The following is an 18,538-nucleotide window of genomic DNA, read 5'->3' as shown; positions in this document are numbered from 1 at the left end:
GTCAGACCCAGGAACCTCAGCATTCACACGGTGCCTGGAGCCCATTCCGAAACAGCAAGTCAGAGTCTCTGGAGATGAGGCCTTGCCTCCACTATGACAGCTCACCTTTCTGCTCTTGCTTGGCCCAGAAGAGTCTGACCCGCTCGCGGATGTGCTTGTCCTCGCGCAGCTTCTTCTGCCACTGACGCAGCTCCTGGATCTCAGGATCACAGCGAACCTGAAAAACCCCCAAAGCATGAGTTCCCTTTGAACCGAACCCCCCTCAAACGTGAGTCCCTCTTGAACCCGAAAACCCCCCGAAGTGTGAGTTCCCCTTGAACCTCAATCCCCCCAAAGCATGAATCCCCCTTGAACCTGAAAAAAACCCCAAAGCGTGAGTTCCCCTTGAACCTGAATCCCCCCAAAGTGTGAGTTCCCCTTGAACCTGAATCCCCCCAAAGCGTGAGTTCCCCTTGAACCTGAATCCCCCCAAAGTGCGAGTTCCCCTTGAACCTGAATCCCCCCAAAGCGTGAGTTCTCCTTGAACCTGAAAACTCCCAAAGCATGAGTCCCCCTTGAACCTGAAAATTCCCCAAATCATTAGTCGCCTTCCGCTTGGGTGAACTCAGCTTGTTAGCCCCGCGTGGGACCCTACAAACTGATCTGACAGCTTCCAGCTCCAATGAGCCATCTCTGCTCCAAAAGTTTACATAAAGTGTGAGCATAAATAAGGCGTGAGACTTTGCAATTCTAACGGAGGGTGGGGAACGGAAATATAATGGGGACACATATGCAGTTTTAGATTTCGTTGCAGTCTCCTCTTAAACGTTAAAACAAGCTGCTGGCTTTATATTTAAGAATATATTTTATTTTAGCTAAAAGATCCAAAATGTCATTTCAACATGCACTCAATATAAAAGCATGACTGAACTTCACTGTTTCTGTGCTGCCTTCACAGTGGGGTGTGCTCAGAGCACATCTCAGCGTGGCCCACACACACCTCAGTGCCCAACAGCCCCTGCAGGCCGGGGCGGCGGCCCAGGCTAATGTGGTCCCCATGTCACCACAGCTCTGTGAACACATGTGCTGAGTGCATACTGCACAGTGGGGTTTGTGCTGGACATTAGATACGGGGAGAGTGGAAGTAACTGTAATTACTATTTTCATTATTACTATAGCTCGTAACTATTGAGCAGGTATGTCCCAGGTACTGTTTAAGTGTTTTAGAAATTTTAATCATCAAAACTACCCATTGAGGCAGGAATGATGATCCCCAACCCACAGGCACAGAGAATGAGTCACAGACTGGGACGGGTGGGACTGGGGTTCGGATGTGGGCAGGCTGTCCTGGCCATCCTGGAGGAATGCAGTGAGAGACACGGCACACAGGAGGGCCAGTAAGGTGCGAGCAGGATGTGGTGGGTCAGGGACACCAATGGGTGCTGCACTCGCCTGGAGGGGGAGGAAGCATTTCATGGAGCAGGCACCTCTGGGCTGAGTTCTTTTTTTGTTTTTTTGTTTTTTGTTTGTTTGTTTGTTTTTTAAGAGAGGGAGAGGGAGAGAGAGAGAAACATCAAGGATAAGAGAGAATCATTGATCGGCTGCCTCCTGCATGCCCCCTACTGGGAATCGAGCCTGCAACCTGGGCATGTGCCCTGGACTGGAATTGAATCCAGGACCCTTCAGTCCACAGGCCAACACTCTATCCACTGAGCCAAACCAGTCAGGGCTCTGGATTGAGTTTAGAAGGATGAACTAGAGTCAGCCATGGAGGAGGGGTGTGATGGTATTCCAGGGGAGACACCAGCCTGTGCAGGGTGCAGGGGGTGCATAGCCTTGGGGACCCGGAAGTCCCATGAGAAAACAGGAGAGCCACTTGCCCTTCCTGCCTGCTTTACCCTCTCCCTCTCCACAGCTCCCCTAGAGTGGCTCCCAGGTCTAAAGGAGTGATTTATACATGTGGGTGTGTGTCTGCTTTCTTTTGAAAGAATGTTGAGACATCTGGAGAACATGTCCCCAGGCTAATGATCTCCTGACTCAGCTCTTTATATAACTACTGGTGCCCAATGCATGAATTCCTGCACATTGAAAGAAAATTAATTAGAAGAAATATTTTAATATCGCTATTTGCCATTTCTCTATAATAGAAGTGTCAGAAATGAAAGAAAATTAGTAAAATGTATATGAAAATAACACATAAATCCTATATAATAAAAGCCTAGTATGCTAAGTGTCTGGTCATCCCGTCGGCCATTCAACCAATCAAAGCATAATATGCTAATGATATGCTAAGGCCACTCAACCGCTCGCTATGACATGCACTGACCACAAGGGGGCAGATGCTCCAACTGGTAGGTTAGCTTGCTGCTGGGGTCCGACTGATTGGGACTGAGCAAGATGGGCTGGACACGCCCTGGAGCCCTTCTGGGGTCCCTCCCCAGCTGGCCAACCTCCCACATCCCTCCCCGGCCCCGATCATGTACTGGTGGGGTCCCTCGGCCTGGCCTGCACTGTCTTGTAATCCGGGCTGAGGGGGACCGCCCCCCCCACCTGAGTGCATGAATTTCGTGCACCAGGCCTCTAGTTGGTTAATAAATAACAAGGTGATATAACAACAACAAAGACATGATATAAAAAGAACAAAAACATTATATAAAAACAACATTGATAAAAACAATGACTGATAAATTGATTAAACTTATTCTAATATTAGTGTCAGACAGGGACAAATCCATTCTTCAAATCAGAACAGCCTCTCCTTTGCAGATCCTGTTAATACTTCAGCTTCAATTATGTTAGGTCACAATCTTTTGATAATAAATCTAGTACCATTACAAAGACCCCATTTACTATTAAGATTTCTCAGTAGCATGATGATTGCACCTACTTTCAATTCTAATTTAGACACAGCATTCCCAAAGGAGTAATACTTTTAAGAAATTCGATGGGAAAATTTTCCTTTTCAGCATCATCCATAGAATCTAGTATTATTGTCGATTGCACTGTCATCTCTGAGTCTTAATGCAATTCCGTTCACCATGTGGGAAAAGAATAGGATACGTCATTGCATCTAATGTAGGAAACAGGATACTGATTTGTTTCATTTTAGTGGCATTTGGAGTATTGGAATCTGGTTTACAATGAATGAGCAAGTCCCTTTCAAAAGGTGGTCCTCCATCTTCATTTCTGAATATGACAGCAACGTCGGTTACACGGGGATAGTTGTATCTACCCGATCACTATTATGATCATATTTAATTGCCATTGTTACTTCTGTGTACCGCTGCCGCTTTCTTTCAGCTTCAGAATGTCAACAAAAACAACCAAATTCACGATTGACATTGACAGATTGAAACACACATGTGCAATTGGTGCCAGCGAGAGCTTTATATGTTTCGCGCATGGGCGAGTAAACTTAGCCTTTTATACATACACAAACTTGCTTAATTAGACCTACTTTCTGATGTAGCTAAACTTTTTCCAGCCCAGTGAAGCACCCCAACTTCTTTCTGGTAATTGTCAGCAACACAGCAGTAAATATCAACATGAAGCAGATTATTATTGTAGATCATGCAGGGAGAACAAAGGGTAAAATATTTAACTGCAGCAGTGTTTGACTATATTCTGCACAATGAGAAAACCTGAAGTCATTTTCAAGGTTCACCATTTCTTCTTTTCTGTCGGGTCAAGTTTCTAAACTTTCTAAATCTCCATTTTCCAGCTAATGAAAAGAAAATAGGATTCTACTGAGTCTCCTATCTACCTACTCCAGGACTTCTGTGAGGATCAAATGAGATGAGGTGTGAGAAAACACTTCACAGACATTTGGTTAAAGTGTAAAGTGTTTCCGCCTGAGGCTAGTCATCACTTGGGAGAGGAAGCCAGGCATTGCTATGTGATGTCATTACCAGACACTTAGCATATTAGCCTTTTGTATAGATAGATAAACACTGCCCCTTCGCTGGCGTCCCCATGTGATGGGCTCTGTTCACTGGAGTGAGGTAGCAGCCTGGTCTGTGGGGAGAGAGTCACCCATCCTGGGTCACACACTGTAGTGCAAGTCAGGCCTCGCTCTCCAGGCAGTGGCCCTGCCCATCCACCTAGAACCCCAGGGCCCTGAGGGGCCACCTCCTCGCCTGCAGCCCAGCTCAGACCTGCTGGTCTGACCTCCAGGAACCGCTCTCTCAGCTGCGGTGGGAAGGAGGGGGTGAGTGGAGAGGAGGACACATTGGAGCAGGAATGGAAATCTCACACCCGCAGGACCCAGCACCTGGGAAACAGGTGGAGAAGCCCCAGGGGGGGCAGCCGGGGTGGGGTGGGGTGGAGGGGCACAGGCTGCCTGGCGGGGTTGCTCCGCCCAGTTCTGCTGTGTGTGGTGAGGTTACGTCAGGCCCAGCCCCTGCTCTTCTGGAGTGCTGCTGGGTCTTGTGACTTCCCTCTCGGGGCGTTGGATCCAGGCTCCCACTGTGGTCACTGCAAGTTTTTGTTTCAACTCTTTAGAGGCACCAACCAGCCTCTAGGACACAAGCCATCAACCACCTCACAACACAGAGCCCCCACTGCCTTCCTCCTCCTCCATGGTCTGCTCTGCCTTCTCTCTTGGTCATCTGGGAACAAAATTTACCATGTTAACTATTCTAAAGGGCACGGTTCAGTGGCATTAGTGCCTTCCCAGTGCTGGGCAACTGTCACCACCATCTGGTTCATAAGACTTTCATCCCAAAAGGAGACCCACACGCATCAAGCAGTCACTGCTCACGCTCCTCTCCTTGGCCCCTGCCCTCCACGGATCCGTTTACTCCCACAGGCTGTTCTTCATCCTCAGACCCACAGTCTATGGATCTGCCTGTCCTGGACATTTCACGTAAATGGGGTCATCTGATGTTGCCTTGGTGTCTGCATTCTTTCACATCACAGGGCAGCAGGACCCTTGTTTATCCATTCACCACTGCTGGGCACTTGGGTAGTTCTACCTTTTCACTACTGTGACTATAGCTGTGATGAACATGTGTGTACAAGTCTTTGTTTGAACAGCTAATTTCAATTTTTTTGAGTATATACCTAGAAATGAATGGCTAGGTCACAAGGAAATTTTAGGATTAACTTACTGAGAAACCACCAATTGCTTTTCACAGTGGCTGCATCATTTTATATTTCTACCAGCAATGTAGGAGGGTTCTATTTGCTTCACATCCTTGCCAATATTAGTATTTTCCATTTTAAAAATTATTATTATAGCCATCCTAATGGGCGTGAAGTGGAATCTCACCATGGTTTTGATTTCCATTCCCTTAATGGTCATGATATTGAGCATCTCTCCATGTACTTGTTGGCCACTGGTGTGTGGTTTTTGCCGATGTTGTAGTTGTTTTTTAGAAACATCCTTCGACCTTTCTCCTTCTCTGGATTAGTATCCAGAGGCCTGTTGTCTTCCAGAAGGGGCTCCCACGGAATTTGGGGGGAAATCTCAGGGTGGGGTTTTCTCAATTCCTTCCCTTCCAGAAAATGTTTGTGTTCGTCACGTACCCAGATCTCTATGCATCATGAGGAATTTAGAGAGATGCTTCATCAAGCTCAGAAAACCAAGTCCTACTTATTTCGTCCTCTCCCAGGGCAGGAGGTACCTTACTTAAGAAAGCTACTCAGACCCTAGCCAGTTTGGCTCAGTGGATGGAGTGTCAGCCTGCAGACCAAAGGGTTCTGGGTTCGATTCTAGCCAGGGGCATGTACCTTGGTTGCAGGCTTCTCCCCGGCACAGGCCCTGGTCAGGGCTTGTGCAGGAGGCAACCAATCGATGTGTTTCTCTCACATCGATGTTTCTCTGTCTTTCCCTCTCTCTTCCACTCTCCATAAAAAATCAATGGAAAAAGATCCTTGGGTGAGAATTAACAAAAAAAAATATAAGAGAGCTACTAGGGATTTTCTCTCCAAAATAAAGAAGACAGTTCCCAGTTGAACCTATAAATATAAACCACTCTTGCTTTAAAATATATATATTTAAAAATTACATATACTGTCCTAGCCAGTGTGGCTCAGTGGATAGAGCATCGGCCTGCGGACTAAAGGGTCCCAAGTTTGGTTCTGGTCAATGGCACATGCCCGGGTTGCATGTTCGATCCCCAGCAGGGGGTTGTGCAGGAGGCAGCTGATCAATGATTCTCATCATTGATGTTTCTCTCTCTCTCCCTCTCCCTTCCTCTCTGAAATCAATAACAATGTTAAAATAAAAATTACTTATAAAGTATATAATTATGCAAATTTCAGAGTAAAAACAGCCCTATATGAATGCCATAGAACATAAGGTAATCACCAGAATCTTTCCAATTACAAATCAGTGTTTTTACTGTAGTTCTGAAAGTCTCATGCTCATAGGAGTAGGTACCCTCGACATCCCTGGTCTGGGCAAGCCCAAACCCTCCTTGGGGCTAAACAAGATCATGCACAACTTTCCTACAGGCTTCTCTCTATCAGGGCCCCAAGGCCACAAAAACACTTCGTCTCTGCACTGTGACACTGACACCCTCAACAGAACAGACCGGAGGATCTCCTGGTTACTAAAGAAAGGTGGCACTGACTGTAGTCAGCAAGTTCGCTGTGCCTCGTTACAGTCAGGTTCTTTCTTTACACTTGGTTTATCTTGAAAGCTTGGAAGGGCACACAGAATGTGGGTTTATCAGGGAGGGAGGAAATGGGTGCGAGGGCTTTCCTTCTCTACCCCATGTCCTTCTGGGTTGGATTGGTTGGGACCAGAAACCCTTTATCGTTCTTGATTTCATTTCAAACTAGAGGCCGTGCACAAGGGCCACGGGGGGGTGGGGGGGTAGGGTGGGTGGGTACCTCAGCCCGGCCTGCGCCCTCTTGCAGTCCCGGAGCCCTTGGGGGATGTCTGACTGATGGCTTAGACCCGCTCCTCGCTGGGTGCCAAGTGATCGCCGCAGGTCCTGGGAGTCCGAATCAAGGCTCTGCACTCAGGAGGCAGCCGCCTTCCAGTGGGTCTCCCCAGAGCAGAGCTAGACAGGCCTCTCCCAGGAAGCCACGCCTTTTTTTTTTTTTACTAAGTCCTTTTAATAATAAAGCCATATCACAGTATGACTTGGAAAAATGGAATTTCCCTCAGTAGCTCATTTGGTGACAATTGAGATACAGTTCCTCCAACTTTTCTTGGTACTTGCTTACCCAACTCACCAGGGGATGACTAAGTTGCAAAAGCATTGAAGGTATTCAGTGAACTTTGCAATGATTTATAGAGTTAAATTACAGGCCAGTTTGCTATGCCAAAGACCATATCACCGCACAATGCTTTGACCTCTTCTTTGCATGAATACCCAGAACTGACATTTATGTGGTTACAGCTGCCCAGATGTTTCCAGTGTACAGTCAAGGGCTAGAGCCACTGCTCTGGACACTTAATGCCTCCACTGGTGGCTCAAAGCATAGTACCCACACTGGCAGCGTCAGCATTGCCTGAGAACTACACGGTCCCGGCCTCCTGACCCGGATACTCTGGGGGGGATGGCCAGCAACCTGTGCACTACCAGGCTCCCCAGAGAGCTGGGATGCAGCCTAGTACGTGTGAGCAGCCTGATGCTGAGCCCAGCAATCCCGGCTCCCTGGGCCCTGCCCCTGGACAGCTCTGCTGCTCTCCTCATCATGTGGGGGCATCTATGCCCGGCTCCTGCATCTAGGTGAGCCTCGGAGCAGGTTCCAGAGTCCGGCTTCAAGAAGACTGGGAACATCCATTGCTGCCCCCTGGAATGTTCCTTCCATTATGGAAGACGGCGGGTCTGGCTATTGCAGGATGAGAGCATATGGAACCCTGCAGGCCTCAGTCGGGAGCCAGCACCAGGCCTGATGCAGGGGGTACGGGAGTGCAACCAATTTAACCTTCCAGTCCCCCTTGCCCCACATCCCTAGTCACCACTGAGTGCAGTTCTGCAAGTGCGTCAGGGAGGAGCCAGCAGCTAACCCACAGAATCGTGGGAAATAGTCCATTCTTTTGGTTTTAAGTCACTAAGATTTAGCAGTCTACACATAAAATTTGCCTGAAGGGCAGTGGTTAGCCCTTTAAAGAAAGACTACAGGACAGTTGGACCTTGGTCAGGCCAGCTGCTAGGGGCTCAGATGCAGGGCCACACCCTTGTTTCTTTTTTTTTTATTTTAAACTAGGGGGCCCGTTGCACAAAATTCATGCATGAGGTGGGGCGTCCCTCAGCCCAGCCTGCACCCTCTCCAATCCGGGACCCCTGGGGGGATGTCCAACTGCACTTTTAACAGATGACAGCTCCATTGTTGTTTCTTTTCATACTTAAACCCATTGGCATTAGTAGGTATTCAAAGTGTGTATACATTTTGGGTGAAAGGAACCAACTGTGGGTTAGAAACCCTCAGACAGGGAACCTCGCTCACTCCCCGCATGTCTCCCCACTCCGCTTTCCACCTTCGGGGTAGTGGGAGAATCAATGTTTTCTCTCATTAACTCGGAAAAGTACATCCTGTCACCCGCTGCCCAGCAGGAGTGCGCTAGGCCCCAAGTGAGCGAGGCTCAGTCAGGGCAGCCTTTGCTCATGGGTGCCGGCACCCAAAGTGCACATTCCTCCTCTGCAGTCGCCCAACTATCCCACTGTTTCACTGAGAGGACGGAACTCCTCGCCTCCTCTGGGTTCCCAATCTCGAACGCTAACTGAAGGCACCTCAGCAAGGACCACCCACACCCACCAGGTGTGTCTGTCCACACCTGCTCCCGCCTCAGCACCTGCATTAGCCCCACAGAGGTGATCTCACTGGCCTCCGTGGGAACAGGGTGTCAATACTCCGCCCTCTCACTGTCATCTTACAGACACCCACCCTCAGCACCCAGAACGCCCAGGCACTCTCCAAAGGATGTGAGCGTGCCGGAGGGGACGTGTGCATGTCGTGTGGGGGATGTAGGCATGCTGGGGTTGACGGAAGTGTGGTGGAGGGATGGGGGGAACATGTGCGTGCCATGGTCTGAGACTGTTGTGCGCGCACGTGGGTGACAGTGCACTGGAGGACGTTCACACGCGAGGTGGCGGGGGGAGGATGTGTGCACTGGAGGCCTGCACCTTTGCCTGCGCAGATCCACAAATCCGCATGGCACGGCCAGGAGGACGTCAATCTGGCCCACCAAGGTGGCTGTCCCTGAAATCACGCACCTTCTGGGCCAGGAGGCTGCACCGGGATCAGCCAGCAGCGAGGGTGAGGGCGAGGGCGGCCAGCTGAGAGGGCTCCATAGATGACCAGCAAGCCATCGGTCACAGGGGCCGCCACCACTGCAGCCGCCTTGTCGCTGGGGCCTGTGCTACCTCTGTTGCTGGGGTCCTCCCAGGCCCTCGGTACACAGGGAGTGGGCTGCCTGCTGCGATGCCTGTGGTGCTGTCCGCCTCCTCCGGAGCCAGGTGCGCTCCAAGGGCAGGATCTTCCCACAGGCCTTGCTGGAAACAGCTCAGGGAGGGTGCCTCAGGGCTGGTGGGACTGACGGAAGTGGGGGTGGCATGGAGGTGGTGCCTGCACTTCTGTTAACTTACACAATGTGTTTTATACCACAGCATGTGGCAGCGGTTGTGAGTGGTGCCAAGCAGAGCCTGCGGGCTGAGCTGAAGCAGTGCTTGTGGGCCATCAGGAGCGCTCACAGCCGCCACCTCCACCATGTGGGGAGTACAGGTCGCCTTCCGCCAGCCCCGCCTCCCCCGCTCCCATCCCCGCTGCCACAAGTCCCTGCCCACCCAAGCCTGCTGCGCGCGCAGCCTGCTGTTTGGTCGTCTGTACGGTTGCTTAGGTCATGACGGACCCTGGATTTTTATATATTAGGATAATTCTTTATTGTTCAAAGTATTACATGTCCTCCTTCCCCCCCCCCTCTTTGACCCCTCCAGCCCGCACCTGCACCCCAGGCCTTCAGCACCCTATTGTCTGTGTCCATGGCTGATGCATATATGCATACAAGGTCTTTGGCTAATTACCTACCACCACCCTCTGAGATCCCGCACTCTGCTCCATGCTTCTATGTCTCTGGATCTATTTTGTTCTTCAGTTTATTTTGTTCATTAGATTCCACATATGAGTGAGATCATGTAATACTTGTCTTTCTCTGACTGACTTATTTCGCTTAGCATGATATGCTCCAGGTCCCTCCACGCTGTCTCAAAGGGTAAGAGATCCTTCTTTGTTACAGCTGCATAGTATTCCATGGTGTAAACATACCACAGCTTTTTATCCACTCATCTACTGATGGGCACTTAGGCTGTTTCCAGATCTTAGCTATTGTGAATTGTGCTGCTATGAACACAGTCCACACCCTCATTTCATGCTCTGATGTCAGCTAGAAACTCTTTAGAAGTATGAACAAGGGGCTGTGCAGGTTATTTTATGCTGGGCCCTACAGACTCTGCAGCTGGTTGTGCGGACATGCAGTTTTCCCACTTATTCTTGGGAGTTAGATTTATCAGCTTTTGCCATATATTTGGGATATGTTGTGACTGAGCAAATAAAAAGGGGGCTTTACAGGCAGTCTGGCAAGTTGCCAAAACATTTTCTGGCAGAATCAGGAAAATCACTTACAGCTATAACCCAAATACATTTAAACAAGAACAGGGCCTGGTGGGGGCAGGAGCAGGGCCTGGCAGGGAAGCCCGGCCCCTCACAGCTCAAATGCACTATTTATAGTGCCGTGGCCTACTTTGCGCCCCCACCCCCCATGCCCTGAGAATTCCCTGAGAACTGGGCCTGGGAACTGGTGATAGAATCCTGGTGCCTGCATTTGGGACACGGCTGGAATCACGCTGGGACAGACAAAGGTCTTTCTGATTAGCTTGAAGATACTTTGAAAAACAGCAATTTATTTGACAAGGAATAACAATATTAAGAAAAACTATCAGGAAATGATCAGAAATATATTCTTAGGTAAGAAAAGGCACGGATCTGATCAAGTCAACAAGGAGCTAGCAGCTGTGAGGCCTTCGCCTGTGCCAGGCACTGTGCTGAGCACTGACGTCCATCATCAATACCATCACACCTACCTGAGGGCAGCACCACTATTACCTCCAACTCACAGGAAAGGGGACTGAGCTGGGAAAATTCAGTAGCACAGGGAAGGTCCTGGGGCCTGTAAGCTGGGTTCAAACAGCAGCCTGGCCCCGCCCCCCACCTTTGCCCCCCCCCTCCACAGCCTGGCCCCGCCCCCTGCCCCCTCCCTCCACAGCCTGGCCCCACCCCCCACCTCTGACCCCTCTCTCCACAGCCTGGCCTTGCCACCCCACCCTCCACAGCCTGACCCCACCTCCACAGCCTGGCCCTGCCCTCCGCAGCCTGGCCTCGCCCTCCATAAGCTGTAACTGCAGGGAAGACGCCCCAGAACCCTGCTCAGTGGGTCTGGGGTGAGGTCTAGATTGTGCATTTCCAACCAGTTGCCCCTTGAAGATGACGCCCCTGGTTACCATTACAATTTGAGAGGCAAGTGTAGCTATTATAATAGCTTCTTCTTGCTTCCACTGTACTTCAGCTCCTAACAGTCTCTTCAACACTCTATAGTAGCCAGAGTCACTGTAAGTCTCCACTGCTGCTTCGTAAATGAACCCGCAAGTTTGGCACCTTAACCAATAAACAATTATCGTGGACATTTTTGAGGGTCAGGAGTCGAGATGCAGCGGGCTGGGGGCCTCGGGCTCAGGGTCTTGCATGAGGGCACGATCAAGGTGTAAGTGGGCAATGGCTGGGGGGGAGCTTGGCCGGATGGAGTGGGACTCCCTCACAGGGCTCCGGGCTGGAGGCCTGGTTTTTCTCATGGAGGTGTCTCTGGAGGGATGTCCATGATGTGGCAGCTGGCTTCCCAGAGGAAGAGGGAGAGATGAAAACTGCAGAGCCTTTTATCACCTGACCTCGGAAGTGGCCTGCCATTACTCCTCCCATGGGCACTCCCTTCCACTTCCACGCAACGTGGGGATGCTTCCCACAGCCCAGGCTCCTTCGCACTATGACAAAGGCCAGTGACACACTGAATAGACTTTTTTCAAGTGTCATCTCTGGGAGATTAACAAGCACAGCTGCAGGGTTGAGGATCCTGGTGCACAAGTGACTCCCCGCAAAAGTCCGTGTTTGAGTGCCCATGTAAATCCCCAGGAAGGAGTTATAAAATGAACAATACAGTTTGGTGTTCATTTTCAAATGCCTCACTAGAGAGAACCTTTAAGGGATTCATTTATTCACTAAAATAGTGACAAAGTGCCTGATGTGTGCCAGACAGCTGGGGGTACAGGATGAACAAGTCAAGCAGCCTTACCCTCATGGTCCCCCTTCTAGTCAGGGTGACGGGCAGTAGACAAGGGAATATCCAATGTAAGTAAGTGACAGGCAGAAAACAAAGCCTGCAGGAGGGTAGTGCAGCAAGTGAAGAGAGTGCTATTTTGGAAAGTATTTTAGAAAGGAAGACCAGGAGGGACATTCAAGAACTCCAAGTGAAGCAAGGAAGGGACCTGATGGACAGCTGGAGACGCAAGGAACAAACAGCAGGTGCAAAGCCCTGGGGGCGGGGCATGCTTGGGGCCTGCGCAGGACAAGGAGAATACTCACAGGCTTTAACAAGATTCCCTAGCAAGGAAAACAGTACCAGTAACTCTGCAATGACAGTGACAATAGCTAATACTGGCTGTGCACTGACCATCTGACCCAATCTGCATAGGCAAGAACCAATATTATTCCATCTACAGACAGGGAACTGCGGTTCAGCAGCTAAATAACCCAACAAAGTCATCAGTCACCAGACAGACCTTAGGATCCACGCAGATCTGTCTGCTGTCAGAGCATCCTTTTTAACAAGTCGCCATAAGACATGTTGCACATTGAAAGACTAAAACATGTCTTTCCATTCAGCTGTAACATTCAAGAGCAAGAAAGGGAAGCTAAGGATAAGAATGTCAAGCGATCTTTCACACACACATAAAATTGTCCTGCCCACGCCCGCCAGCCTGCCAGCAGCCTAACCGGAGGAAGCGCCTGCCTCTTCTGAGCACAGAGCCCCTTCTTGGGGTCTCTTCTTTCTGCCAGAAATCTGGGAGAAACAACAAACCTCTCCTTTGTATTCTTTGAAGGGCCTTTTCATAGTCGCTTGGTTTTTATCCTGGGCTGTTTTCATTATCCATTCTCTACCTAACTATATAGGTCATCTTTAAATAGAAAAAAGTGGCCTTTCAGGGGAATAATCAACGTCAACAAAATCAAAACCCACTTGAACTCATCTCTTTCCCCCTTTCTTTTCTTGTGGTAAAATGTACATAACATAAAACATACCAGTTTAGTCATTTTAAGTGTGCAGTGCAGTGGCATTGAAGGCATTCCTAGTGTTGTGTAGCCATCACCACTGTCCATCCCCATGGCCTTTTCATCTTGCAAAACGGAAACTCTGTTCCTATGCAACAGTAACTATCCATTCTCCATCCCCTAGACCCCACCAACTGCCATTGTGTTTTCTGTCTTTATGATTCTGACTCTCCCAAGAACCACACCTGAGTGGAGTCACACAGTGGTTGTCCTTTTGTGACGAGGCTCTGTCACTGAGCATGAGGTCTCCGGGCTTATGCATCCTGCAGCATCTCAGAACTACTCTCCTTTTTAAGGCTGAATAATTTACCATCTTATGTATATACTAGAGGCCCGGTGCACGAAATTTGTGCACGGGGGGTGGGGGGGGTGGGGAGGTGTCCCTCAGCCCGGCCTGCACCCTCTCCAATCTGGGACCCCTCGGGGGATGTCTGACTGCCGGTTTAGGCCCGATCCCTGTGGGCCCAATAGCCCTCAACTGCCCTCCCCTGCTGGCCGAATGGCCCCCAACTGCCCTTCCCTGCCGGCCCGATGGCCCCCAACTGCCTTCTCCTGAAGGCCATCTTGTGACGACGCGGGAGCGGCCATCTTGTGATGACATGAAGCTGTCACATGAGGACGTGAGGGCCACCTAGGCTTTTATTAGTATAGATGATTACATGTTGCTTATTCATCTATTAATGGGATCTTGGGTTGCTTCCACATGTTAGCTATTGTGAGTGAAGCTGCTATGAACCGATGTGTACGAATGCCTCTCTGAGACCTTCTTTTTATTATTGTGTGTGCATACTCAGAAGTGGAGTCACCGGGTCCTGTCATAGTCCTATTTTAATTTTGAGGACCCTCCATACTATTTTCCACAGTAGCTGTAACCAAATACATGTGCGCCAATAGTGCACGAGCTTTCCAACGTCCCTGAGTCCTATCAGTATTTGCTGCTTTTTGTTTTACATGGATGTGAGGTGATTTTTCATCTCCATGGCCTTTCCTAATGCTTGGTGATGTTGAAAATCTTTTTATGTACTTGTCGGCCATTCATATATTTTCTTGGAATAAATGTATTTTCAAGTCCTTTGCTTATTTTATAAACAGATATTCTTTGTTGTTGCATTTTGGGAGTTCTCTGTATATTCTGGATATTAATCCAGCCTTAAAAAGGAGAGCAGTTCTGAGATGCTGCAGGATGCATAAGCCCGGAGACCTCATGCAATGGTGGGTAGTGTATTTTGATATACCAAATTTTTATGTTTTCATAAAGTCCAACTTGCCTATTTTGTTGTTGTTGTTGTTGTTGTTGTTACCTATGCCTTCGGTTCATATACAAGAAATCACTGCCAAATCCAGAGCCATGAACTTTGCCCCATGTTTTCTTCTAAGCATTTTACTGTTTTGGTCTTAAATTTAGGTTATTGACCCATTTTTAGTTCATTTTTGTATATAGTTTTAAATATGGGCCCAACTTATTCTTTAGCATGTGGACATCCAGTTTTCCCAGCACCATTTCTTGAAAAGACTAATTTTTCCCACTGAATGGTCTTGGCACCATTTGACCATATGTGTGAGAGTTTATTTCTGGGCTTTCAGTTCTATTCTGCTGATCCGAATGTCTGTCTTTATGCCACTACCATGCTGTTTTGGTAATTGTAGCTTTGGAATAAGTTTGAAATCAGGAAGAGTGAGTCCTCCAGTTTTGTTCCTTTTCCAAGATTGTTTTGGCCATTGGGGATTCTTTGAGATTCCAAATGAATTTTAGGATGGGTTTTTCTATTTCCACAAAAAGCCAATATTTATTTTATAATTACTGCATTATTGGATATTGTTTATACATTTTATTTAATTTAAAAGATGTGGCATGATTTCAGAAAGAAAACTCTCAGATTCTGAATCAAAACCTAGTGCTTCTAGACTATCTCCTAGCTACAATCCTTGGTATCTCGCCAGATCCCACCAGGAAGGAGGGCTTCCACCCTGTGGGCCAGCAGCTGCAAGGCCGGTAGGCTTACAAAATGAAATACGCTGTTTCCAAGTCTTAACTATTGTAAATTGTGCTGCTATGAACATAGGGGAGCATACATTCTTTCTGATTGGTGTTTCGGGTCTCTTAGGATATATTCCTAGAAGTGGGATCACTGGGTCAAAGGGAAGTTCCATTTTTAATTTTTTGAGGAAATTCCATACTGTTCTCCACAGTGGCTGTACCAGTCTGCATTCCTACCAGCAGTGTACGAGGGTTCCCTTTTCTCAGCATCCTCACCAGCACTCGTCCTTCGTTGACTTGTTGATGGTAGCCATTCTGGCAGGTGTGAGGTGATACCTCATTGTCAATTTAATTTGCATTTCTCTGAAGATTAGTGATGATTACCATTCTTATGTCTGTTGGAGAAGTGTCTATTCAGGTCCTTTGCTCATTTTTAAATTGTTTTGTTTTCCTGGTGTTCAGTTGTATACGTTTTTATAAATTTTGGATAGTAACCCCTTATCAGATGTGTCATTGGGGAATATATTGTCCCTACAGTGGGCTCCCTTTTCCTTTTGCTGATGGCTTCCTTTGCTGTGCAGAAACCTTCTAGTTTGATGTAGCCCCCTTTGTTTATTTTTCTTTTGCTTCCCTTGCCTGAGGAGATGTATCAGAAAAAATGATTGCTACAAGAATGTCCCAAGTGCCCATCAGTAGATGAGTGAATAAAAAAGTTGTGGAATATTTACGCAATGGAGTACTATTCGGCCATAAAAAAAGACGGAAATCTTACCTTTTGTGTCATGGATGGACCTGGAGAGCATTATGCTAAGTGACATAAGCCAATCAGAGAAAGACAAGTACCATGTGATTTCACTTTTATACGTGGAATCTAATGAACAAAATAAACTAACAAAATAGCAACAGACTCATAGACACAGAAAAGAGAAGGACAGCTGTCAGAAGGGAGGGGTGGGAGCTGGGTGAAAAAAGGTGAAGGGATTAAGCAAAAAATAAACAAAACAAAAAAACCCAGCACAGACAGCAATGTGGTGATTGCCAGAGGGGAAGTGGGTTAGGGGTAGAAGAGCGTGAAAGTGCGATAAAGGTGACTCGAGGAGACTTGATTGGGGTCGTGAGTGCTGACGAACAAACAGGAAAAACAAACACCAAGACCTCACAGACACAGACAACCGTGTGGTGGTTACCAGAGGGAGGGGTGGGGGAGTAAAGGGTTATGGGGATCAAACATATGGTGATGGAAGAAGATCCGGCTTTGGGTGGTGGGCACACAATGCAATGTGTTATAGAATCATACACCTGAAACCTGTATAATTCCATTAGCCAATGTCACCCCAATAAGTTCAATTAAAAAAAAAAGAAGTGTGTATCTAGTGGCCATTCAACCCACTTCCAGGCTTCTCAGAGCCTCTGAGGTCCGCAGCACACACCCCACACACCTGGACACAACAGTGCTGCCTGCGCATGCCTCTAAGCAGTGTCACACACCTGCCTTCCCCAGCACGCTTCACGCTCACAATCTCTTCCGCTCCCCACTCTGCCATCAAAACCTACACTTAGGGCACACCTGCATGCACTGTTGGTGCCTGCAAACAGGTCTAAACTAGATTCCCGCCTCTCCAGAGGATGATTCAGCAATAATGATGAAACTCTGAAAAAAGGTGCTTACTTTCTGGAGCTGTCAATTCCTCTTCTAGCAATCAATCTTACACAGAAAATCAGATAAGTGTGCAAAGATATATGAAGAAGGATTTTTTCATAATATATTTTATATGGGAGAGAAAACTAGAATGTCCAACCAACTTGGTAACTAAGTCATAGTTTGGTTCAGGCACAGAAAGGTTATCAGAGAGCCTTTGAACTGCTGAGACAGAACTCTGTGTGCTGAGAAAGAAGATACTCCCAACACATCACTAAGGCAGAGGCAGGCACAGAGCAGTGTGTACCATCAATTGTGTAAAAAGATTCCTACATGAACAGGAGAGATTGTTTTATGTATCAACTGCTTTCCCCACATGGCAATGTATTACTTAAATAATAAAAACAGATTGTAGAGGACCCTGCTCCGTGGGTGAGCTTCCTTCCCGCTCTGCCTCCTGCTGGCCCGGCCAGTCTCTCCTGGGACACCTCAGTGGCAGCTCTGCACGGTAGACCCAGAGTTTTATTTTGTACCAATAACCTCCTTCATGCACAAGTGATCAAGAGCTGTAAATGTCTATATTGTCATTGTGATTACTGGGGCTCCAGACTGTGGCAGAATCCCTCTGAGAGGTCTCCTAATCCGGCTGGATCTAGGCGCTCCAGCCCTGTCCTCAGCTCCGCCCTCCTGCCTTGCAGCTCGGCTGCCTCTGGTCACTTCTGCACACAGAGGCCAGGTGGGTGCCGGCAGCAGAGAGAGCTGCTCTGTTCCAACAACTCCTGTGAGGCCCCAGAATGGAGCTGCGGCGGGGGGATGGGGGGGGGAGGCTGGAGGGGGGTCTGGCTGGGGTTCTGCCCATCGGGAGCACCTCCCTCAGCAGGGGGCGCACTGAGTGTCCTGCTGGCCCAGCCCTCCACAGCTCCAGAACGGTTGGGAGCCAGCAGTCCCGGATTGTGAGAGGGATGTCCGACTGCCAGTTTAGTCCCGATCCCTGTCAGGCAGTCGGACATCCCCCGAGGGGTCCCAGATTGGAGAGGGTGCAGGCTGGGCTGAGGGACACCCCCCCCCAGTGCACAAATTTCATGCACTGGGCCTCTAGTATCCTAATATATAAAAAACCCTGGGTTGTAATGACCAGTAATGACCAGAGGCTGACCAACCGGAAATCAGTGCTGGCCCTGTCCCCAAGCAAGCGGTAAGGGGCAATCAGGCAGGCAGGCAAGTGGTTAGGGGAGATCTGGTAGGCATACAGCCCCTTGCAGGGATGGCCCTGCCCCCAAGCAAGTGGTTAGGGGCAATCAGGCAGGCGGGCAGAGGGGTTAGGGGTGATCAGGTAGGCAGGCAAGCGGTTAGGGGTGATCAGGTAGGTAGACCAGCAGTTAGGGGTGATCAGGTAGGCAGGCAAGTGTTTAGGGGAGATCAGGTAGGCAGACAGCCCCTCGCAGGGCTGGCCCTGCCCCAAGCAAGCAGTTAGGAGCAATCAGGCAGGTAGGCAGAGTGGTTAGAGGTAACCAGGTAGGCAGACCAGCGGTTAGGGGTGATCAGGTAGGTAGGCGAGCAGTTAGGGGCAATCAGGTAAGTAGATGGCCCCTCGGAGGGCTGGCCCCACC

At 48.9% G+C, this 18,538-nt stretch overlaps 1 protein-coding gene across 8 annotated transcripts in view; it reads right to left on the bottom strand.

Moving 5' to 3' along the window:
• Positions 1–18,538, bottom strand: part of IQCK (IQ motif containing K) — a 140,838-nt gene that overhangs the window by 56,518 nt on the left and 65,782 nt on the right. For all 8 annotated transcript variants that reach the window (XM_080681872.1, XM_080681865.1, XM_080681871.1 and 5 more), the window contains one exon: positions 106–217. In XM_080681872.1, the coding sequence (XP_080537998.1) occupies positions 106–217 (112 nt within the window). The remainder of the gene's footprint in view (positions 1–105; positions 218–18,538) is intronic.

The sequence above is a fragment of the Plecotus auritus genome (assembly GCF_963455305.1).
Source record: "Plecotus auritus genome assembly, chromosome: 7".
NCBI lineage: Eukaryota > Metazoa > Chordata > Mammalia > Chiroptera > Vespertilionidae > Plecotus > Plecotus auritus.
The sequence above is the reverse complement of the archived record's forward strand: the minus strand, read 5'-3'. Positions and strand labels throughout refer to the sequence as shown.